General features: G+C 46.1%; 1 protein-coding gene across 6 annotated transcripts in view; it reads left to right on the top strand.

Annotated features, from left to right (window-relative positions):
- DOCK9 (dedicator of cytokinesis 9) overlaps nt 1–25,051 on the top strand; it is a 289,727-nt gene that overhangs the window by 107,438 nt on the left and 157,238 nt on the right. For 4 of the 6 annotated variants that reach the window (XM_052650202.1, XM_052650199.1, XM_052650197.1 and 1 more), the window contains exon 1: nt 4,054–4,263. The exons of the other annotated variants lie outside the window; for them this stretch is intronic. In XM_052650202.1, coding sequence (XP_052506162.1) covers nt 4,138–4,263 — 126 coding nt within the window. In that variant the 5' untranslated portion in view covers nt 4,054–4,137. Of the gene's footprint in view, nt 1–4,053; nt 4,264–25,051 lie in introns of those variants that run through there. 6 annotated transcript variants of the gene reach the window in all.

Below are 25,051 nucleotides of genomic sequence, written 5' to 3'. Positions count from 1 at the left end.
AGATGTATGTATTATTATAAGAGTTAAACTGGTTAATATGTGAAAGAACTTGAGGTTCCTAGTGTCTGAAGGTTGGTAAATATTTGTGGATTTGAATCCAGAGGTCCAGCATATACTTTCCCTTTGAAATATTGTAAAGGAAAACTTGACCACATACTTCCTGTCCTTCTGTGATGGCATTTCCTCTTGTGGCTGCTCTGACCAGATGTCGTTCTCTTGTCCTCAGACACCGATTTCATGAAGCCCTTAGAGAAACCACATCCTACTTGTTGGTTTAGGTTTAGACGCTCAGTGCTGTACTGTGTGACCCCTTGACAGGCAGACTTAGTGATACTGCTGCTGCTGGTGCTAAGTCGCATCAGTCGTGTCCAACTCTGTGCGACCCCATAGACAGCAGCCCACCAGGCTCCCCCGTCGCTGGGATTCTCCAGGCAAGAGCGCTGGAGTGGGTTGCCATTTCCTTCTCCGTTACTGATACTAGTGTGTGTTACTGATACTAGTGTGTGTTAAATGAGCAGAATCAAACAAGGGCCTCTTACGTTGCCTGAGAAGTTAGGTAGCAGGAAACGCTGTGTGAATTTCGCTGCTGCATTTCCTGTGAACATGTTGGGCACCTTATCTAGACACTGATCAGTTCTCTTCTATGTAAATTTCTCTGCGAGAAACTGGAAAAAATGTACTTGCTTTGTAGCTTGGTATGTTTTTCCTTTTGAGGATGTGAATTATGGAACTGATTATGTGTGCCTTTGTATCTTGACTACCTAGAAGCTTAGAACCAATTCATAGTTTCTTCCTTGATTACAAAAGAAATATAAAATTCACAGCTGAAGTTGTGAAAAGTAGAAAAATTTCAAGAAGATGCCTGGATCATGGCAGAACACAAGGGGATCAAGACAGCGATTGGAAGACAGTTGTCATAATCAAGCAGCAAAGAGGGAAGGGCAGTGGGTTTTAAATTGCTGAAGCACTTTGTAATGTGCTGTAGCAACGCTGCTGGCAGAATTGTCATTTTTGACCACACAGCTGAAATCTTGAAGACTAAGGTTAATTTCTTCAGATTGGGACAGCAATGGCAACAATAATAGTTACCATTAAATGAGTACCTGCTATGTAACAGGCACTGTGCTGTGCTGTGCTGTTTTTACACTTTTGCCTCTTCACTGAAATTATCTCAATTGGATTAAACCTACATGTTGCCTTTATCTTTAATTGCTGGTCAGTAGCTTTTACCTATTTGTGCTCTCTTGAATGAACGACTTCACTTTCACTTTTCACTTTCATGCATTGGAGAAGGAGATGGCAACCCACTCCAGTATTCTTGCCTGGAGAATCCCAAGGATGGAGGAGCCTGGTAGGCTGCCGTCTATGTGGTCGCACAGAGTCGGACACCACTGAAGCGACCTAGCAGCAGCAGCAGCAGTTGGCATAGTTGCAATAGACAACTGATTGTGCATAGCATCATGCTGACGAGTGTGTCCGTTGCATCTATAATGCACTATGTAACCTTCTGCACATAAAGCAACCACTCTGGCCATCAGTTTCCTCATCTGTAAAATGGGAATAATCATGTTTCCTGCTTCACAAGGTTGCTAAAGGACTTCCCAGTTGGCTCAGTGGTAAAGAATCTGCCTGCTAAGCAGGAGATTCTGGTTCAGTCCCTAGGGTCTGGAAGATTCCCTGGAAAGGGAAATGGCAACCCACTCCAGTATTCTTGCCTGGAGAATTCCATGGAGAGAGGAGCCTGGTGGGCTGTAGTCCATGGGGTGGCAAAGAGTTGGATACAACTTAGCGACTAAAGAACAACAGCAACGACAAGGGTTGTTATAATGATTAAATTAATCACCTGTGCAGATTTTGGGACACAGTGAGCACTTAACAGTGTTCGTAAAGTAAATAACCTTTTAAGTTCCTTTTCATTGCTTACAGAATGTCAGGGTATTTTGACCCATTAAATAGGATAGCATTTCTCTCCTTAAAGTCTAGAACTTCTGGTGGCCTAATGATGATGGGAATTTGAGGAAGAATTGGGCTTTTTCGAACTCTTTGAGACATTTCAAAAAGGTTTTCAGTTGTTGGTTATGATGTGCTTTGAGCTTCCCTGGTGGCTCAAATGGTAATGAATCTGCTTGCAATGCAGGAGACCCAGGTTCGATCTCTGGGTAGGGAAGATCCCCTGGAGAAGGGAATGGCAACCCACTGCCAGTATTCTTGCCTGGAGAATTCCATGGACAGAGAAGCATGGTGGGCTACAGTCCCTGGGGTCAGAGTCAGACACAACTGAGTGACTTTCACGTCACACTTAACCATGTGCTTTACCAAGTTCAGCTTGTCTGTTTAGTGCTTATGGCTTGCCTCCTCTAATTTAGAGAACATCTGTAAGTTTTGATTTAACCATTATTTCAAATCTGTATTTATGTAACTGAAGCTCTTTGTTTTTGTTTTTTTTCTATCCTCTTGTAACCTTACAAAGAGAGATTTTAAAAATTCACAGATTGTATTTATTTTGGAACACAGATATGGTGAGTTTATATTACCCTAAAAGATTACCCAAGATTGAGAAATTGAGTAGTTAAAAAAAATTATTATAGAGACTACTTTTTTTTTTTTAATGGATTCATTGAACCTTTGTGACTCATTACCCGATGCTATCCACACTGAGAAAGATTCCTGAAATTTGGGTGGCAGAGACTGGGGCGACCTCCGCAGGCTCTGGTGAGAGGATGAACGTGCAGACATAGGGTGCCATCCGGGCTCCCCTGCTGCCCGCTGGGGACCCTGCCGGCCTTAGTCACTTGGCTGGGGACGAGGAGACTTGTGCCTGTATCTTATACAGCAGCTTCTGTATTTTCCTGGGTATAGGTACCTGTATACCTCATGGCATCTACTGTTGTTAGTGATATCCCTTGTTTACATGTTACTGCTACTACTGCTGTTATTTACTGTTACTAAATTCTCCCCAGTCTCAATGAAATAAGCAGAATAACTAATTGGAAGAAGCTCTACAGCATTCCAGAAAGTACAGGTAAATACTTGATCCCATCTTATGCTCATTTTCGCATGTAGTTTATTAATAAATCTGTTAACGCTTTTGGTTTTTCCTGAGATGATTTTAAAATGATCTGAAAATTACTCCACTATTAATGCGAGGAAATGATGAAAACAGCAGGCCTTTGGGGAGACACGTTAAGTGCTGTCGCCGCTGAACCATGGGATGGTGACCTAGCTACTTTCCTTGCTTCTGTGTAAATCCCTGTTAACTGTATGACTCTGTCCTTCACGATGTCTATTCATCTTGCCTTCTCAGCTTGTTCTGACACTCCTGGAAGGTGGAGACCCTCTCCTCTGCCTTACCTTTTCACCATGATCCTCTCGGTACCTAGTACCAGACTCATTACCAGGTGGTACCCACACAACCGTTGACGGATCTAAGGTGATATTCTGTTTAATAAGAGCATTTACTGTGATATATGGAATCTCATGAAAATGTGTGATGACCCCACATTTTGTCTACTATAAAACAGTAGATAAATTAAGTTTGCCGTGCCAGGGGCTGTCATGCAGCGAGAAAGTCTCCCCTTCTGCCTGCCTTTGTGGGGTGCTGGCCACAGGAATCCCTCCTGGTTGCCCCTCCCTGCTTTGATCATCAGCCAAGCATTTGGTGTTTAGCTATAACATGAAGGAGAGCCTCCTGAAACTGTAAGAATCTGAGAACAGCCCGATGACCTGGCTTCTCTTCAGCTCCCGATGTGGAGCAATTACGAAGGAGTCTCACAGTTCCTGTTTTGCTTTTCCACACCGCACTGTTTTGATTGGGGTCGATACGGCCACGTGGAGCAGGCACGATGAGGCTGGTCTTCACGGGAGAGGCGGTGCACTGTGCATTGTACAATTCTGGGATTGTTTTCCTCTGGCCGGACGAGTGGGAACCTCCCATTTTCCGAGCAGTAGTAACACCCCTGGAGGCTGGCCCTCCCACCCTGGCGGGCTCTGCAGACCCAGCCGGCGGGGCTGACCACTTGTGCCTGGGAAGGCAGCTTCCTTTCCGTCCTCTGGCCCCTGGCATGCGTGTGCCTCGCACGACCAAGGACTCGCAGCTGTCTCAGTTGCAGACTCTGTGACTTGCGTTCTCACCCGAGGATGCAGGCTGATAAATGCAGGACAAGTAGCCGAAGTGTCAAAAAGGAGCTGGTGATCGAGTCCCCGCTGCGGAGCAAGGATGCAGCCCAGGGCGAGGTGGAAGCAGAGAGCCCGGGGCCCGTGCTGGTAAGAGGGGCCGGTCCCTGGGGCTTCTGCTGTCTCCTCCACACAGCGCTTTCATCGCCTGTGCATGCTTCGTGCCTTCTGGCCCTTCGGTTTGATTCTAAACTTGCCTGTCTCCAGCGAGCTCTTCTCTGTCTCCTCCTTTAGATTTGACTTGGGTTCCGCTTTGATTCTTCTTTCGGAGGAAAGATAGGTTGAAGTCTTGTGGGTGAATGTGGTTTCCAAGAGGCTGCTTTGTATATACGACAACTACATATTGTTCAAAATTGTCTCACCTCGCTGCACTGTTGCCACATGTAAACCTGGGAGGCGCACTGTAATTGCCTTTTATAGGATTGAAAAAGATGCGCTTTGCAGAATTAAAACTTGTTCACATTATGTGTTTGTGAAAATTAGGATGGTAATGTGGGGGTGTGGTTTAAGGAACCTAGCTGCTGAACTTAATGTCCTCACCCCTTTTAAGAAGATTGTCTTGAATTGAACAAAGTAAGAAATAACCTGTGCTTAGAAACCAGTTGCTAGAAAAGTTTCTATTCTTAACATTAGCTAAACTTAGAGCAGTCTGGATAAATTCAAGAGCCTCGGTGGACTTTGTAAGGGCAGAATGTGAAAAGTGGTTTTGTTGTTAGCATCAATGAGTAGGTTGTGCTTCTCTCTCGGAATTTCTTCAGTACAATAAAGGCACATAACTTTTAAAGCAAACTGCAGAAAGCCATCAACATGCACATTGGAGGGGACAATTAAGCCTTTCAAATGATCTGTTAAAGGGATTGTTACACTCATACTTAGCAATTTTACATAGTGATTTTTTTTTTTAACATCAAGGTTCATTTGCTGTTATAAAGTGTTGGGTTAATTAACTTATTTTTCAATTAATGTTTTTAAGAATCTAAGCCTAAACTTCTCTATAATGGATTTGACTTGAATTAAATCGCCTTTGATCTGTGAGACAGCCATATATTGTACTGCTTTCAAAATTATGTTGCTAATCCAGAACTGAGAAAGTAAAGTGTAAGGGGCTTTTTGGATGTAGGTTTTCATCTGAGAGATTTCGGCCCCCCTACCCCCAACATTGTTTAAAGATGTTTTTCGTTATCTTGGATTCCTTTCTGCTAGCACAATAGTTCATTTATCCATTGAGAAGCATGAGCTGCTTACATGCGGTAATAGATTAAACCGTTTAAAGCTCCCAGCTCATGTCGCTTGTGATTTCTTGGAGGAAGTTGTGTGGTTTGGGTTCCCTTGTGAATATTCTTAAAAATCTTTTGTCAGTGATTCTCCAGATGTGTAGAAATATTTGTCCAGAAGATTAAATACACTGTAGAAAGATGCGCTGTGATTTTTTTTTTTTTTTTTGAATCACCCTAGTGACTTCTAAAACATTTGTTTCTCTTTCTTGTGCTCAAAAAAAAGAAAGAAAGAAAGAAAGAAATTCAGCCGCTCAAGTCCCGGTTATTTGTCTAGGTCGAATCTCACCCCGGGCAGTTCCAGGGGGAGTTTGTTTTCCGCTGTAATGGATAAGGCTGGGCCGGCTGCAGCTGCACCTGGTGGGTGTGCTGGTGGGGGACCCAGAAGCTCCTGGGAGTGTGGGAAGCTCTGGCTTGTACACCTGCGGAGAGGTGTGAGGGGGACAGGGAGGCAGCAGTGATACGAGAAGGAACCAGTTCTTGTCTGATAGTGTTTCTCTCTTGCGTTGTGGTGAACAAGATAAAAAGAGCTACCACAGATAAGAGAAGCAAGGATACTTAAGCAGAGCTTCTGCCCTAGGCAGATCTCCTTACCTGTGATTCTCGCTGCCCTTGACAAATGAGCTGCTAGGAGTGCAGCTTTTCTCCAAGACGAGTTTTTAAGAGTTACGCAGCGCAACCTCGAGATCTGTGTGTTTTGGCACCATTCATTATTATTATGTTAGTAGCTCGCTTGCTTGTTGAGAATCCCCAAATCTGTAATGTTTAAATGTAAGTAACTTACTTTATTCAAGAGGTAGAATCTTGAAATCAAGTTTCACCAGTTTTAGTTATGTACACAATCAGTCCTTGGGGAAAATATGACATAGTTTAGAAAGCCAAAAAATAATTAATGCATATAATTAGAAATAGGGATAGTATAAAATAGGGAAATGTAAGGTGTCCTTACCTTTGATTTCCTAAAGTGCCCACAGTTAATTACTTGGTAAATAACTTTCTCCAATGCATGTGAAAATATAACTTATTGTATGTCTTTGGAAAATGTATGCTACTATAAACGTCTGCATTAATTTCCTCCCAGAACATATCAAGAACATCTTTCTTTGTCACCATGTATAGATATATGCCATTATTTTTAATGGCTGTACCATAGTTTGATTCAGTTTGTTTCCAATTTTTGCCACTGGTACAGTGTGCAATCTTTGAGAAATGACTCTGTGGGCAGTGAGTGACTAACAGTGAATGTACTGGTAAATGTATCTGAAAGCACTTATGCGAGTGATAAGAAGCCCTTTTCCTGTAAAACTTCTATCAGAAGTTAATGCCTCTTTCGCCTCTACCAGGGCAACAGTGACGTCTCCCTTAGCCGTGGCTGCTTGTTCCGTGCTGGGTAGAGTCAGTGTTTCTATTATAAGAGAAGTATGTGTTCAGAGGCTGTAAGGTTCAACTTACAGGCATCTACGCAGGTGGGTCTTGGCCCTTCATTGTGACAGTAGCTGGGGAGGAAGTGCATGGTGAAATTTCCCCATTCCTCTCCAGGCTTAGTGCCAATCCCATGGAAAAATGACTCTGTGGGCTTTGAGTGACTAACAGGGGAACAATCAGGATACTCTTGATGTCTACACGTTAGTTACCCCACTGACATTTGAATACCTATTTTTGCTCCCCAAACTCTAATGCAATTCCTGGAAATAATTTATTCTAATTGTTACGGCTTAACAATTTAAAGGAAAAGGGTGTGGCTTCAGAGACTCGGGACTGGCTGGGGCCTACGTCCTGGTGTTGCCCTTGCATTGCTCACTTTCAAGAGGCAAGTGAGGACCACAGCTCAGGTCTTACTTGGGGAATTCTGAAGGTTGAAAGATGTGAAGATGGAGAGAGTTGCATTTTCACAGGTTAGGTATACTTGTTAGGTATTTTTAAAGCAGTATCCTTTATGAAACATCTGTTTCATTTTTGATATTTTTCTTTTTAAAGAAATACTTATAATTTACTTGTGCGTTTGTTTATTGGCTGTGCGGCATGCAGAATCTTAGTTCCCAGACCAGGGGTTGAACCTGTGCCCTCTGCAGTGGAAGTGCAGAGTCCTAACCACTGGAGGGCTAGGGAATCCCCAGTTTTTGATATTTTTCTGGGATCTTCAAGTGTTCAACACTGAATCTGAGTTCTTATTTAACTATTTTAAAGAAAAAGTGATTAGCTAAATGACCATATGAGAAGGCAGCATGTGTACCCATGTAGAAAGAAATAGGATACTGGGCTTCTTATTAAGTCACTGTATTACCTGGGGAAGCCTTTTCTCCCATAAGTTCTATTTACTCTAGAACTAGCAGAAGCAAATTAAGATACAAACCCTGAAGAATAAGCTTATGGGTAATGTTCATGTTGTTGTCAATATCCTCTAAGACTAGCATATTGCGATTGAGTTAATTAATTTATATTTGTAAAGCCCTCTGCCCTCCATGTTTTTCAACTACCTTATAGACATCTTTAGAAATAATTAATTAATGATATTACATTGATATTATTTGGTAGGTAGTTTGTTTTTTTTTTTTTAAATACTGAGTGGTGAAGGAAGGAAATTCCTGCAAGCTCTGTGTAATGACATATTCCCAGGTGACAAAAAAAAAACAAAAAACCCAGGACATTTTCCTTATGCAGAGCTACCAGCCTTCACTGTGCTCCTCGGTTTCCCCTTCACTGTGTCTTTGTTTATTCAGCCACTTTTTTAAGAACCGAGATTTGCCAACGTACTGGGTAGTGCACTGGGGATACAGAGGTGAGTGAGACACACCTTCTGTCCAAGCAGCACGGCATGGGTAATGAGGGGCTTCTTTCCTCAGAAATGCTGTTCCCCTGGTATATTTTTGGGCTCAGCAAGTGTCGGTCTCACCCATCCTTTTCCACTCAGGCAGACAGTGCTTAAATCATCTTCATCATCAGCTCCAGCAAAGATGCGTTCTATGTTTTTAGCACCTAAAGCAGGCGTAGCCCTGCTTTACTGAGGACAGAGGGACCTGATCGTTTGTGTGAACAGTCTGTGTGAAGGAGGCCCCGCTGTGGCACGTGTTCTTTGGGGGCAGTTGCTGGGAGGAATCTTTGGCAAGTGGATGCTTCTCTCACCCTGGAGAGGCGGCTTCCACAGTTCATGTCACTGTGTCCTTGTAGCCCCAGGCCTCTCTCACCTTCCAGGAGGCTTGTCAGTAACATGGAGGCAGAGTGGCTAGTCACTGTTTTTTATAACAAGGTACTGGCAGTTGCACTGTGGGTTTTTTTTTTTTTCAATGTAAAAAACAAAAATAGAAAATATTTATATAGTATCTTCCTTTGTGCCAGAAACTGTTTTAAACCTATTAAATATGTTATGTCAATTCATCCTCCCAGAGGCAGTTACTATTATTATTAGTCTTTTTTACAGATGAGGAGGCTGAGCCCAGAGAGGTAACCTACAAAAAATTGTACTTTTAGGAAGTGACAGAGCCAGCTTTAAGGTGCCAGTCAGGTTTTCCAGAACCCATACCTGAACACATAAGTATGATTCATTACCAAAACCCAATGTATTCCTTATGCTTGAAGTTGGTATTATAAAGAAAAAAGAGAAGTTCAAAACCCCCTGCCCTTAAGAAATTTAAAGCTAGTGAGAGAAAGGCCAGTTTCTAAGTGGCAAAACAGTAGCAGATGAACAGCACAGACGAAGAGGAGGATGGTCATGGCAAAAGGAGCTGGAAACGTGAACGGGATGGAGTTGGGGGTCACATCACTCTTCTTTTGGGTCACGTTTTTATCATCCTCCCAGAAGATTATACAGGAGCATAGATAGATTGGTAGAATATCTGAGAATCTGGAGATATCTTATTTTCCTCCCTAGATTTCTTTTTTTTTTTTTTTTTAATTGACTTACAGCACAATCCAGGATAACCCTGAAATGTTTATTTCCTAATCAGTGAAAGAGGCACCACGGTCCCCATGGTGTTTATAGGAGGCTGCCATTTGCTCAGTGTTCCCTAGCCTTTGACAGGTGGTGGCCAAACACGAGACAGCAGAGCTGTGTCACTGCCAGTGAGTGATGTGGCTGGTCCCAAGAAGACCATTTGGAGACCAGCTTCAGATCTGGTCAGGGATCTGCCTTTCAATCTCTGCAGGTGACCAGCCTTCCCTCCCTCCCATACCAGCCCTACCCTGGTTTCAGCACTTTTCTCGTCTGTAAAATGAGAAAGTGAAAGTGAAAGCTGCTCAGTCGTGTCTGACTCTTTGCGACCCCATGGGCTATATAGTCCATGGAATTCTCCAGGCCAGAATACTGGAGTGGGTAGCCTTTCCCTTCTCCAGGGGATTTCCCAACCCAGAGATCGAACCCAGGGCACTCACATTGTGGGTGGATTCTTTACCAGCTGAGCCACAAGGGAAACCCAATGAGAAGAAAAGTGAAAAATGAGAAGAAAAATGAAAAAAAAAAGAAGAAGAAGAAGTAAAATGAGAAGTGTGTAGTAAATAACCTCAAAGTTTCCATCTGGCAATAAAAGCCGGTTTCAGGGTCATTCACTTTGGCCCACAGTATGCTGTGATGGGGTCACATCAGGACCTGGGGGTTTGTTTAAGGTTCTGAGCTCAGTTTATTCAGAATTGTCTGGGTTGGTGGAGCTATAAAACAGGAGATACTAGATTTCAACCCAATGTAATGAATAAGACAAGTGCAGTGGGTTGGCAAACCTGGAAATAAATAGAAGTGGTATGTCTGTAAGTCATTCAGTTGTGTCTGACTCTTTGCAACCCCATGGACTGTAGCCCGCCAGGCTCCTCTGTGCATGGGATTCTAGACAGACAAGAATACTGGCGTGGGTTGCCATGCCTTCCTCCAGGGGACCTTCCTGACCCAGGGATTAAACCCAGTCCCACATTGCAGGCAGATTCTTTACCATCTGAGCCACCAGGGAAGCAAATAGAAGTGGTAGCAGGGAATAATGTACAGGAAAGGCAAGAAGATCTGGCTTGAGCCTGCAGATGAGATGACTGAGTATAATTTTAGAAGAAAGAAGACTTGGAAATTATAGTTTATCCTCAACTTTCCAGAAGTTGGAAATATCCCTGTAATGTGATACAGCCTGTCCTAAGTTTCTCTTCTAGTGTCGTTTGAAGGTTGAGAAGTTTTTAGTGCTCGCCTTGCAGACAAGCGGACATGCCACTTCCCAGCAGGGCTCGGGGAGGAGCCGGTCCGGAGTTCTGTTTCGGGGTCTCCTTGCTGTGGAGCATCGGTGCCACTACTAAGGCAGAAGTGGGGGGTGCCAAGGGCCTGCCCTTGCAGTCAGAAGTCCTGGGCCCTATGTCTTCTAAACACTTGATTTTTCTAAGCCGAGATTCTTTCTGCCGGATGGAGATAGTCTCGATGGCTGTCCTCCAGCCCCTTGTCTCTGAAAGGCTGTCTGGGCTGCTCTGGTCAACTTAACCACATTCACTCTCTCCTTACTTTGAGCCATGCCCTATTATGCCACCAGGCCAGTTGCCCCACAGTGCAGATAACGGCCGCTCATTTCCTGCTTAAACCCCTTTGCTAACTTGTCTTTACAGAGAAGGCAAAGCACGCCTTACCTGAGCCTCAGAGGCTGGGGCTGACGTTGCTTGCAGGTCTCTCTTGTCTGGTGCGCTTCCCAAAATGCGTCCTGACCCCGGCCCTCTAGTCTTTGCCCAGGGTGCTTTCACACATGGGCACAGCGCTGCTTCCTGCCTGGCCAGGCTTCACTGCCCAACCACTTTCTTTCATCTTTCAAGTCCCGGTCACATACCAGCTCCTCGAGAAAGCCTGTACTCTCTCCCCACATCTTCCTGAGGACTGTGCTCCGTGGCTCACCACGAGTCATTGTTCTAGCGTGTTAGGTCGTCATGCTTCTCTGTACAGTCTCCCTCTCTAGTGAGGGGCGGGGTATATACCCCACAGGAACCTGGGTTTGCTTTTTTTTATATTCCATCTCTGATGTAATGTCAAAGCCCCCCCCCCCCCCCCCCCCCCACATTCCCACAGTTTCTTTCCTTCTGGCATGGTCCTTGTCACCTTTGCAGGATGCAAGGGACGGGTTCCCGAAAGGGCTTTTAGGGGAGACTGGACCTGAGGATCTTTCTCCCTCTTCTTTCTTCCCTCTTTCATCTCCATCGGTTTTGCCACCAATACTCAAACATGCTGAAATGCCAGAACAAGTAAAATGGGGTGCCCTAGAGGAGCCTGCTTGACTAAATGCAGTGTGGGTATTGTGCCCCCAAACTCTCCTGTGCTTCTGTTATTTTTCATCTAAAGTAAAATGTTGACTTACATTTTGTGACTTAAGGACACAAATGCAAACACAGGTGACCAGGGTCCAAACCTGTCTCTCTCTCTTCCTCTCAGCCAGCACCCATCGTTTCTGTATCAGTTCTGCTGCTTCTCATTAGCCACCGAAACTGTAACATCACCGTCTCTGATTCTTGTAGGACAGCTGGGAAAACTCATTGTGTGACCCTATTACCAGAATCCCAGTAAATTGATTATATGTGGAAAGGGTCGTGGAGACCCAGAAGATGTAGGACCAAGAAGGCAGTTAAGTGGGACCTGTCAGCAACACTGAACAATCCAGTTCGCCTGCTTTAACTTCGTCACAACTTAACCTGACTGTTTTGTCTCCAATGTGGGTAGTTTTCCCAAAATTTATATCATCTCCCTAAGTGAAAATTTCAAGAAGTTTTCTGTTCCTTGTTCTGCCCTGAAGTGTTAAAAATTATCTGTAAAACAAAAAGTATATTTCATACAGTCTCTCCAGGCAAGAATACTGGAGCGGGTTGCCATGCCCTCCTCCAGGGGATCTTCCCAACCCAGGGATCGAACCCAGGTCTCCTGCATTGCAGGCAGATTTCTAACCGTCTGAGCCTCCAGGGAAGCCCCAGTGGGACTATAGCATGAGGCACATATGTAATTCTATATTTTCTTGTAGCCAAATTACAGTGAAGTAAATATGTGTAATTAATTTTAGGAATACAGTTTTTAACCCAGTATTTCCAAAAGTAGTATCCTTTCAGCATTTAATCCTTATAAAATATCGAGACATTATACATTCTTTTATTCATACGAAGTCTTTGAAACTGGCTGTCTATTTTACGCCTGTAGCACATCTAAATTCAAGATGGTCACATGTAGCTAGAAGCCACTGTCCCGAACAATGCAGGTCTGTAACCATACACACTCCAGAGCTTCAACACCTCCAGTCAGGAAAGTTGTAGGTTTTTTTGTGGGAGTGAGTCATATTTGTGAATCTGGGTTGGGGAGGAAACGCATGATTTAAGTTTAAGTTTAAGGTTGGGTTCTTGCCACGATCATGTCCTTGAAGTATTTGGAAATAATGTGAATGAGCTTTTACCTCAGTTCAGTTCAGTTCAGTTCAGTCGCTCAGTCGTGTCCGATTGCTTGCAACCCCATGAATCACAGCACGCCAGTCCTCCCTGTCCATCACCAGCTCCCGGAGTTCTCTCAGACTCACGTCCATCGAGTCAGTGATGCCATCCAGCCATCTCATCCTCTGTCGTCCCCTTTTCCTCCTGCCCCCAATCCCTCCCAGGATCAGAGTCTTTTCCAATGAGTCAACTCTTCGCATGAAGAAGGAGTTTTTACCTAGTGGCATTAAAACCTCATGTTTTAATGAGGTTTTAATCTGTGAGACCTTAGTTGATTCGTGGAACCCCTCTGAGGTTCGGTTTCCCCATCTAGGAAAAGGTGGTGTTGCAACCCTAAGAGTTTCGGGGCAGGTTTAGAGAGAGAATTTATGTGTGATCCAGCAAAGGCTTGTTTATGCTCTAGGGACTAAAATTCTCTGTATCTGAGTGAGCTTAACTACGTATGATCCCCATGACCAGTGCTCTGAACCACACACTGTATATTGAAACCCTTCAGTGACCCTGCGATGAAGATAAGAGAAAGTGGTATTTTTCCCATTTTCTAATGTGAATATGGAGATTGAGTAATTTGTCCCAAGGCCACATAGTCAACAAGCAGTCGAGCCAGGATTTTTAAAAAACACTTTGTAATGTGAGTTTCTGGAACATACATGAAGGTAGACAGACAAGGAGAGTGGTTTTGTGACTTGGGTGGCGTCGCCGGCACCCACACTGCCTGGCCCCGCCCCCAGAATTTCTGATTTGGTGGCTCTGGGGGGAATGTGCATTCCCAGCAAGTTCCAGGCAGCTCTGGTACTGCTGGCCTGGGGCCATACTTTGAGAAACACTGGACTGATATGATGAACCCCCATCCACCCATCACCACCTGCAACAATAGCAGTTATTTTAGGGATCAAGACTTTAATCCTGACACCCCATTCCTGCCCTTGCTGGTGTCCGAACTGCCTTCCTGGTGATGACGTGCTCAGAAACTCCTGTGAACCAGAACCGTGTTCTGAATATTCCATTCCCCGCCCCACTTCCCCCCAGTGTTCACAGATAAGTAGTTTAAAGTAAGTTGTTTTGAAATCTGACTAAATCTGGTTTTTAGAGCCTTTCAGCTTAATTACTTGACCACTTCATTTCAGGGTTTCAAAAATAGCTTTTATTGACATAGGAAGAGTGAAGAATTTCAGTCCATAATGCTAAAAGTGGGAGGGAAATTATTGACAGGAACGGAGTCTGTGGTGTAGATTGAAGCTAAACTTTAGGCACCTACCGTGGTGTGTGTCTTTCTCTTTTGCCTTCATCGTTGCTTTTCACATGTGAAAAAACGGCAGGAGAATCAGCAGCTGGCGTGGTGTGTGCGAGAGACGCATACAGAGGCGTCCTTCGGGCTCTCCGCCTGTTCGCTGTCTCCTCCCTCCCTTCCCTGCCTCTCTGGCTCGTGCCCTGCCTCAGGGCAGAAAGAAGACACTTGAGGTGCAGTCTGCACAGGCGGCACTCAGCTCCACTCAGGATTCTCAGGGGCACAGGGCGTGGAGGAGGCCCGCCTAAGCCGCTCGCCCTCTGTGGCCCCGCCATTGAGCACAGCTGACTGCATGCAAGCAGTTATGTGGGCTTTTGTTAATTAGTATTATTAGCTTCATTATTACCTCCATTGCCATTCCATTTTCTAGATGCCATTGATTGGATAGTTTTTCATAGTCTCTAATTCTGTTCACTTTAGTAATAGGATAATAACTTTTGGAAAACCACACTTATTTATAAAAGTGTCAAATACAAAATGCAGGCGCTTTTCCTTCCGTCCTACTGATTGATTTTGCATGTCCAAGTACTGCTCACACTGACATGGTGATTCAATATCTCAGTGACAAGCTCTCTCATTTTAGTGCTCATTTCAGCACTGTGTAAAAAAAGGAATTCAGCATCTTATCAGTGTTTGTAATATAAAAAAGCAGTATTCACAAGTGTGTCATTCTTGGTATTTGTCTCTTCTGAGGATAGCACCACATTTCAGCGTGAGAAACATATTTAGATGTCTGCAAGTTTGGTGTTCATTACAGGTCCTTCTGAACATTCTCCAGTTCACCAGCTGTTGTGGTTTCATTCTGAGGTTCGAGCTTTCTTCTCAGTCCACGCTAAAATAGGGCCCCCCTTTCCTCCCCCTTTCCTCCAGCGAGCACGCAAAAATTTGAAATGTACAGGCTGCAAGGAGGAGCGGGGACCAAGGAAGAGCATGGTCCAGGGGTCAGGAGACCCTGGACACCAGCCCAGCTTTGCCAGCAGTTCCGCCTGGGACCTCAGGACAGTCACACAGCTCCTGCCCATGCTCCCAAGTGTCCCTGTCTGTGAGACAGGAGGGTTGGACCAGACAAATCTCAGGTTCTGATGTTTGCACGGTTGCAGCTCTGATCTTACCGAACCTCCTGCTTGTTTTAAACATGCCTGATTCTGAACAGCTGCTGAGGCCTTTGTTCCTGCACATATTGTTAGCAGTCTGCAGAAGAATGTGTACTGCTGGAGGAGAAGGTGATCAGATGTTGGCTGTCAGGGTCTCCGGAGTCCTAATGTTCTGGGTTAAGGGAAGAAGACCGCATGTATTACAAGGAGATCGGAGGCCATTTTCCATGGCTGGAAGATGTACGCACCTCGTTTTATGTCCCTCGGTCTCTTTGCTCCTTCACTGGTTTGCTGGCTTCGTTAGGGCCCTTCTCAACATGGCCTGCCTGCACTATAGACTCATCCTTCACCACAGGCTGTAGTCCAGGGGTGGCTTGGAGACATGTGAGCTAATCATTGGGACGATCTCAAACAGATGCTGTTCAGAGAGTTGCTTATGTTAGAGGAGGATCAAGGGCTGCCTGGGGCATTGGTGGAGTGGGTCCCCTTGCGCAGAGCTCTACGCCTCAGCCTCCAGTGTTCCTACCCATTCAAAGAAACTGAGGCCCTGCGGGTAACTATTGCTTCCTAAGTGTATCCGTCCAAGAGCCCACTGCTGATTTCAGGTGGCTTGTTCATTCGTGCTTTGCAGCCACATCCAATACCGTTTCAGAAAGGAGTTCTTATAAACACATTTTTCTACATCACACCGGGTTCCAGTGACGCTATCACACCCTACAGGAGGGGCTCTGAGCCCTTGGCCTGTGGGGGCCCGTGCCCTCTGTGAGCTCTGCCTGGCTATCCTGAACTGCCCGCTGCTTCCTGAACTCAGGGCTTCCCTCATAGCTCAGTTGCTAAAGAATCCTCCTGCAATGCAGGAGATCCCGGTTCAATTCCTGGGTCAAGAAGATCCTCTGGAGAAGGGATAGGCTACCCTCTCCAGTATTCTTAGGCTTCTTTTGTGGCCCAGCTGGTAAAGAATCTGCCTGCAATGCAGGAGACCTGGGTTCCATCCCTGGGTTGGGAAGATGCCCTGGAGAAGGGAAAGCCTACCCACTCCAGTATTCTGGCCTGGAGAATTCCATGGACTGTATAGTCTATGGGGTCACAAAGAGTTGGACAGGACTGAGCGACTTTTACTTCACTTCACTTCTCTTCCTGAACTCAGCTGTTTAGAGGGGATTGACCAGGCCACAGAGGAGACCCCAGCAACTTCCTATTCATACCTTTGTATTTTTTTAAACCCCATTCCCCTTTTGATGATACAGATTTCAGGCCCCACAAAATCTGGTTCCACCCGTGAGCATGCTCCTCGGCTTCTCCATTTTCTCTGCAAGGGGTCTCCAGGCCACCCTGAAGCCTGGCTGACTCATTCACCTCTTGGACTCAGCACTAACCACTTCCTTTAGGAAGCACCGCACTGTTGGGCCCCTTCACTCACTGCGTGCCTGTGCAATGCAGGTGGTGTTTCAGGGGCTGGACAAAGCAGAAATCATTTAGACATAATACCAGGAAATAAAATAGAGATCTTTCCCCTCCTGGAGCTGGTAATCTAACAGGAGTGGGGAGGGGAGGAGGGTCAGTTTCATTCTAGTGGTCAAGTGCCACTCCTGGGTTCCCATTGCTGTCGGTCACCGTGTTCTGCCTCGTTCACACGTCCGCCTGCCCGCTGGCTCGTGAGCTTTCTCGGGGTGGGGGCTGTGTCCTTTTCATCTCAGGATCCCAAAGACCTGGCACTGTGCACGTGGACAGGCTGCATGAAAACGCATGGAGAGAACCAACACATGTCTGCTAACAGCCCTTGCACTGGGGGAGGGGGACAGCTGCTCATGTCCTGAGCTCACCCTAATTATAGGAAGGTGAGGATTGCTCCTTGAAATCTGACAGCTTCCAAGAAGTTCCTGGTGGGAGTATGGAGTGAGTGAGAGTTGTATGCAAAACGGTGGTGCAGAAAGGCTCAGGGCTGCAGGATTAACATCTGCCTTCAGAAGCCCCCTTCCTTCTTACTGCAAGCACCCCCTCCCCACCCTCCACTCCAGCAGCAGTGCTGGGTCCTGTGGGGCAACATGGAGAAGTGCACCATTTTGAAAAATGTACTCAGTTCCGTGAAGGCTTTTCATCTCAGCCGATGGAGGTTTTGTAGCTCACAGATAAATCAAGGAAGTCCTAAATTCTTTATAAGCAGAAGCAACGCATTTCTCATGTCTTAAAATAGAGTGCTCCAAGAGCTGCCATTTCCTCAGTTTGCTATTTCAAGCAGTGGCGTTCAGGGTTTCAGCTTGTGTTAACATTTAATTACCAGACACACAAAGGCAAGAAATGACTAGAAAGTTCACGGGAAGCCATCATGTCAGAGGGGAGAGCAATAGAATCAGAAAGCCTTTTTGTTCAACTTGTCCCCTGGTTTTCGAGGCTTCATGCATGCTTGGCCAACGTCGAGCTCATTCGTGGGCCGGCACTCTCCCATTCTGCTGGATTCCAGAGGAGTCTCGTTTTCTTGGTGCTGAGAACATTACCTGACTTCCAATTGCCTGTGGATCTGGAACTTCAATTTGCGTGGATGTCAAGCGGCCAAACCCAGAGCAGCAAAATGCAGTCGGAAGGACCGAGTTCAGCGAGGCGATGGACTGGAGGGAGTGTGGGTCCTGGCCTTTGGCGCCCGTGAGAGCTGCATGGTCACTGGAGGCTGGCCTGCTGCTTTGACCAGTAGATGGGGACGGGGGCCCTATGCATCAGCGGCTCACCTGGGCCCAGGGTGTCCCTTGAGATGGAGCCGCTTCTTCCCACCATCTGGTCACATGAACAGCTCCAGGGTGTTCTGAGTCCCTTCCAAAGAAGCCAAGGCTTTGATGCATTGAGAGAAAACCATCTCTGGGCCCGGAGGAGTTTGCTCACTCCATCCCGCCCCCCCTTCCCAAAACTGTTCTGTCCTTTCCGACACCACTTGTAATGGAAGGATCTGTCTGGGTTTTCTTTGGGCTCAGACCCTGAATTCCACTGTCCTCTATGTTTATTATATAGTTTTCTCCATGTTCAGCCTTTTGTTTTTCCTTCTCTATGAAAGTCCTAGCCATTGTTGTCTGTTTAATATGTTCCTGGAGCATAGGAGAAAGGTTTTGTAAATAGGTTGGTGACATTGAATGTACGTGTAGCACTCACTCAAGAACAAAAAACGCAGATCGCTGTCATGCCAGCAACACTTTTAATAATATTAAGTGGCATTAAAAGTGCCCCCCGTCCCCATCTACTGGTCAAAGCAACATTCAATAATAATAATTACATTTTTTATGTGCCTGCTGTTTGCCAGGCTGTGTTGAGCATTAATTCAATGAGGCCCAATAACTGCCCCACGTAACTTCACAGGCTCAGTTTTTTTTAACCACTGTGCTAAAGATGGCCTTCAACTTGATCAGTACCTATGTGGTATGTATATGGCCCTATCAGAGCAGATCCAGATTTTCTGAGCAGTGAAACTTAGACTTTGGGGGCTTTAAGAAAAATAATTCAAGTTACAAATACAAAATAAGGCACAGAAGTGAATATTTATTTAGAATTTGAAAAGAAATCACAACCAATTACAACGTTTAAAAAGCCAAATTATCGACATCAAAAATACAGGAAAACAATACATTTTAATCAGTGAACCTCTTGACACACCTGAGTAATACTTTCTTTGAGACATTTTTTGGCTTCATACTCATTTCACCTCTTCATACAATCATGACTTTGTGTTATCAATCTGTGTCACAAGAATTAGATCATTCCGTCTTTCCTGTAGCAAGATTAGTTGAAATTTGTATTTGATTAATCATAGTTTAGAAGCGTTTAGCTTTGCAATGTTTGGTGACATCACATGAACTTTTAGGATTGAATAAATCTCTACTAGGGTCATCATATAGGAGCTGTGTGCCTTGGGGGCATTCTGAGTTTGTGCGACGACTGATCTGCAATACCTCCAAGCAGTTCTGGTCCAAAATCTTGGGATGTACCTGTGTTGTGGTATGGCTTCTGTGCACCTCCTTGTCGTATCGCCTACATGACATTGGGAGGACCGACTTACTGAGCCATGTTCCTGTAAATCTTCATAAACCAACATGCCAAGCAACTGTCGACCTCAACAGGGATGTATGGAGCCTGGAGAGGGGCTCTGCAAGGGAAGGGCATTGAGCTGTCACAGTGTCTCGGGGTCCTGGGCTCCGTGCTGAGGGGGCATAGAGACAAGGAGACCCGGCCCCGTTCCAGGGCGCTAACAGTGGGGGAGATGAGCTCTCCATGGGTCATTTCAACGCACGGCCGAAGGAACTGCATGCTAGGACTGCTCCTAATGAGGCCGCAGTGGTCAGAGAAGGGACAGGCTGCCTTCTGATGGGCTGAGGTGGTGCCCCAGTTATGTGGCCACGCACTGCCTGCCCCGGGGCTAGGGCAACCCCGCTTCCACTTTCTTGGCAGCTCTGCTTGTGTTAGATTTGTTTTTTTAGAGCAACAATTCTGCTGCTAATAAAGCCTCTGTGGACCGCTGCAAAGGGCTGTAGGACTGTGACAGGTGGGTCGGTGTGGGGAGTGACAAGCACACTGCCTGTGTCCTGGGCCCCCAGGGTAGAGACGCCACTGGAACCCACGTACCCACGTGCCCAAGGAGGGCTGAGCTGTTGCGTCAAGGAGTTCAAACCCTTGCCCTCCTGAAGAATTCTCATTCTTCCCCCAGCCCTCACGAGGCAGCACTTCCTTGGTGACGTGAGGAGATCTCACAGCCCGTGGACGGCAGCTGGTGCCATCTCTACTTCAGCTCTGCATCAGCGTCTGCCGGCACCTGCCACTAAACTAAACTAGGTGTTTACAAGCCTGCCTCTCCCCACCTCCAGGGTTTCTTTGACTCAGTTCCATAGCTAGTCTCCAGGGAAGGGCAGCCCTCCCTCCGCCCCAAACTAGGTAAAAACTTTGGCAAGTACTGTGTATATACATTTGTGAGGGGAGGGGCCCTCTGTCTCAGGGAGTCCATAGCCTCAGGGAGATAAAAACTCTCTGCATGGTCTCATTCTGTGTTCATCCCTGACCTCACACATTCCAGCACATCTCCTGGGCCATCACTAGTCCAGGTGTTCTTCAGAATCCCTGGGAGAGCTGCTTCCAGGATGGTTGGTCCCCGCTCCTAGAGCTTCTGATTCAGGCTTGGGATGAGGCCTCAGAATTTACATCTGTTTCAGCTTCCCAGGTGATGCTGATGGTGCTGTTCCCCGGACCCTGCTTTGAGAACCACTGTTGTGGCCTCGTAGCACCACAGTCCTCTCCCTGTCTGATTTCACAGTAACCGAGAAATGAATGTTCATACATAAGGACTTTTTAAAAAAAAGTATTTATTTTTAGTTGGAGGATAATTGCTTTGCAACGTTGTGTTGATTCCTGCCTCACATTAGCATGAATCAGCCATAGGCATGCACAGGCCCCCACCTTCCTGAAGCTCCCTCCCACCCCATCCCACCCCTCCAGGTCATCACAGAGCACCAGGCTGAGCTCCCTCTGTCAGACAGCAGCTTTCCACTAGCTGGCTATTTTACACATGGTAATATGTGTATTTCAGTGCTGCTCTCTCAATTTGTCCCATTCTCCTCTTGCCCGACTATAACCATAAGTCTGTACATTATGTATGAGTCTCTATTCCTGCCTTGCAAATAGGTTCATTGGTACATTCCATATGGGGATTCCATTTTTCTAGATTCCATATATTTGCATTAGTAAGTGACATTTGTTTTTCTTTTTCTGACTTACTTCACACTGTATAACAGGCTCTAGGCTCATCTCAGAGAAGGCGATGGCACCCCACTCCAGTACTCTCGCCTGGAAAATCCCATGGATGGAGGAGCTTGGTAGGCTGCAGCCCACGGGGTCGCAAAGAGTCGGACACGACTGAGCGACTTCCCTTTCACTTTTCACTTTCATGCACTGGAGAAGGAAATGGCAACCCACTCCAGTGTTCTTGCCTGGAGAATCCCGGGGATGGGGGAGCCTGGTGGGCTGCCATCAATGGGGTCACACAGAGTCGGACATGACTGAAGTGACTTAGCAGCAGCAGCAGGCTCGTCTGATAGATAAGAGCATTTAAGCTCCAAACGAGGGAGGGAGCTGACGGACCTGAGTATAGATTGAGCTGCACATTATACACACCATGAAAGCACAGTCACGCACTGGACATGTTCCCAACATCCTAGACCTGGGAGCTGGCCGAGCCCCATCCTGCCTAGGGAGGCACAAGTGTCCTGGAATATGGAAAATTCAAGCAGGTAAATGTGCAGAGTTCCAAAACCTGGTAGTTCTAATGGCCTGGGAGCGTTGTAGGAGCGTTGGCCATTCATCAATTTAGGTAGTTCTGGATCCACATATTTCTTTTGAAGATAAACCAAGAACTGGTATGTCGACTATACCTCAATTGAAAAAAGTAAAGTAGCCCTTCATATAATCAGGCTTCGTAAGATGCCTGAACTCCTGCTCTCCGTACATCCCGGCTTGGCCCTGTGCTGCCTCAGGCTTACTTTATGCGCATGGTTGCCTCCTCAGCTTAAGCTGAAAGTTTAATCAGTAACTCCCTGTGTGATGGTCCCGATCCCCCGCACCCCTCAGCTAGTGACTGGCCTAGCCCTGAGTCTAGACGGGCTCCAGTGTGCGCAGTCATCAGTAGGAAACAGCGGTCCTCACTGTGACTTCCAACTCAGAGAGCCACAGGGCATGCATTCCAGCTGCTCCCTGGCACCCGAGGAGCCCTTCTGACGTCAGGCCCCCTGTCACTGATGGCCAGCCCTCCCACTTGGAGTGAAGATTGCTGTCGTGTCCTGCCTCCCATCAGCTGTACGTGGTGGGGTGTCACTCCACAACTGTGGCCTCTGACTTGTAAGAGTCCCCGTCCAGTACATCATTGATTTTCTCTGTCGCTGACTCCAGGTTCTCTCTTTGGCCTCATGGCCGGGCAGTTGCAAGGACTGCAGGACTGTGGGGTGCAGTCCAACACTCTCGAGTCATGTCACCAGGAGAAACACTGAGCTTAGGTGTGTCTAGATGGCTTTAAAGCCAAGGTCGTGAGCCAGCTCTGCACTAAGCCTCTTTCTTCTGAACCAGGAGTCTGGCTGTCTGGTAATTAACTTAATCTCGTTTTGCTCTTCAGTTCAGTTCAGTTGATCAGTCGTGTCCGACTCTTTGCGACCCCATGGGCTGTAGCACACCAGGCCTCCCTGTCCATCACCAACTCCCAGAGCTTGCTCAAACTCATGTCCATCGAGTCATTGTGCTGTTTGTGTGTCGTTTTCTGTCACCAGTGATGCTGCAGGCCAGCTTCCTACACTGGTAGGCTGAGGTTCCCCCCACCACAGACTCCCCCAAAAAAACACATGTGACCAGCTGGAAAAGCTTAGTGGAGCTGAAGAACAGTGAACAGCTGTAGCCAGTGAATCATCACTTTAAAGAGGAGTGGAAAATAGGCAATTGTGCTCTTAACCCACAGCTTGGTAGACACTGGCCCCCTCAGGTCTCCCAAGCCCCCCTCCCTGTCATTTCTGTGTGTCTCCTGTTGCTGTCTTTAACTTGCCCTTACGTTCCCTCCATCTCTGCATCTTCTACTTCCGCCACCCCAAGGTGGCTGTCACCTGTATCTCTTCTCCCCCGTCTCCATCTTGGCCCTTTTCCTGTCTTTCTTCACCAGTCTCCACTCTCAGCCTTTATCCTCTGATGGTTTCTTTCTTCCCTCCTCCTAAAAGCCACGTGTGGAAGGCAGGCACTGGGCCAGCTATCTGTGTTTGAAGCAGGAGCTTTCTGCCTTGCTCTTAACTTAGGTAGCAGGTGGGTGGCTCTCCTCTGGCCCCTTTCCCCTGGAGTCAGGGGCTCTGTTGGGGACAGTACCCTGTGCAGTTGCTGAAAACCTCCCCCCGGTCAGGTCTCCAGGAGTTGTTTCATTGAGCAACTTAAGGGTGTGTACACGTGTCAACTCTTCCCAGTCCTAGAGACCGCAGAAGACATGTTATTCTTCCCTGCTGCTGCTGCTGCCAAGTCGCTTCAGTCGTGCCCGACTCTGCGTGACCCCGTAGATGGCAGCCCACCAGGCTCCGCCGTCCCTGGGATTCTCCAGGCAAGAACACTGGAGTGGGTTGCCATTTCCTTCTCCAGTGCATGAAAGTGAAAAGTGAAAGTGAAGTCGCTTAGTTGTGTCCGACTCTTCACGACCCCATGGACTGCAGCCTACCAGGCTCCTCCGTCCATGGGATTTTCCAGGCAAGAGTACTGGAGTGGGGTGCCATTGCCTTCTCCGATTCTTCCCTGAGATTTCCTTTATTTCTAATTCTTCCCTGAGAGGTAGGATTTGAAATATTGCTATCCTCCTATGAGCTTTCCTGATTCACATGCACCATCCGTCTTTTAAAGGAGAGGTTGATTTATAAACTCTTATAAACACACTGTACCGCGGTCGAGCGTTGGTGAGCACTGACCCTTCGCAAGGCAGCCTGGGGAAGGAAGAGTTCTGAGTGACGAGAGACTGTGTTCTCATCCCTTTTGTTGGCTACTGGGTGGCTGTCAGCGTCGGGCTATGAGCTCAACTCCTGATCCTCGGTTCTGGGGCTCAGTCGAATGGAGTGATGTTTCCACGCCTACCTCTTCATGGTGTTAAAGGATAGCCTGAGGCATATTAAACATTTCAAGAGTTGGTTTGAGCAAAAATAGATTCGAATTGAGCAATACCCAATTCCCAGAGGTTGCGAGTGCTCTGATGGTAGGAGCTGGGGAGAGACTTCTGTAAAGAAAAGTGCAGAAGTAAAGAAAGGAACTATCGACTGGCTCCAGCACAGAGCCTAGTTGGCTGTTTGTGCTGGGTTGTCCTTAATGTTTTGATTTCATAACCTTGAGGCATTTATAGGCTTACATTTCCGTTTGCTTACATAGGCAACCACCTATGGCATTAGAAGCACCTTGGACTGATGGCCTCTGGGTTTAATTAATTTAACAGTGGATTAAGTGTGATCATCTGTGTGAAAACACCTTGAAAGTTAACAGCGGCCCACAGAAGCAAGGTAGTCCTAATACCTACAACGTTACATTAAATACTGCCAAGATACCTCCAGGGGAAAACTATAATTAACCTCATTAAGAAAAGCATTAGTTGGTGTGCTAAATAGCAAAAGTGATTTATGACTATGTTGATAGTTTTCATTTATGGAAGATTTAAGATGTCCAAGTTCAGTCAAATGGTGAGAGCTGTCATTAAATGCGCTTAAGATGTAAACGTATTGTCTGTATCGGTCCATAGGCAGGAAACACATCACTTATTTGAATGTGGACAATTAACATCCATTTTGCCAACAAGCACCTGTAGACTGATTACTATGCACAGCATAACAAACTGAAATAAAGGAGGAAATGATTTAAGTTGAATTAACATACTTTGGAGAACACTTTCATTTTCTATGACAGTTCTTACTTGAAAATAACTACCCACTCCAGTACTCTGGCCTGAAGAATTCCATGGACTGTATAGTTCATGGGGTTGCAAAGAGTCGGACACAACTGAGTGACTTTCACATCTTTTTTGGGCCTCTTTTAAATGTAAAAACAGTTTAACATTACAAATATTTTGAAAGAAGAAATTACCTACACTTTTCACAAGACAACTTTACTTTTTTTGATTGTATATATTTTTAATCTCCATCCATAAACATGTATTTTTATAATAATTGTGCACTTATCTGGGCACTGTTTTTTTCCTCAGAATATTTTGTAGAGTCTACTTAAATCAAGTAATTGACATTAAAGATGAGCATTTTATACTTCTACTAGAGTAAGGTGACTGCCTCAGT

Source organism: Budorcas taxicolor, chromosome 12 (assembly GCF_023091745.1).
Source record: "Budorcas taxicolor isolate Tak-1 chromosome 12, Takin1.1, whole genome shotgun sequence".
Taxonomy (NCBI): Eukaryota; Metazoa; Chordata; class Mammalia; order Artiodactyla; family Bovidae; genus Budorcas; species Budorcas taxicolor.
Note: the sequence above shows the minus strand (reverse complement) of the source record. Positions and strands in the feature narration are given on the sequence as shown.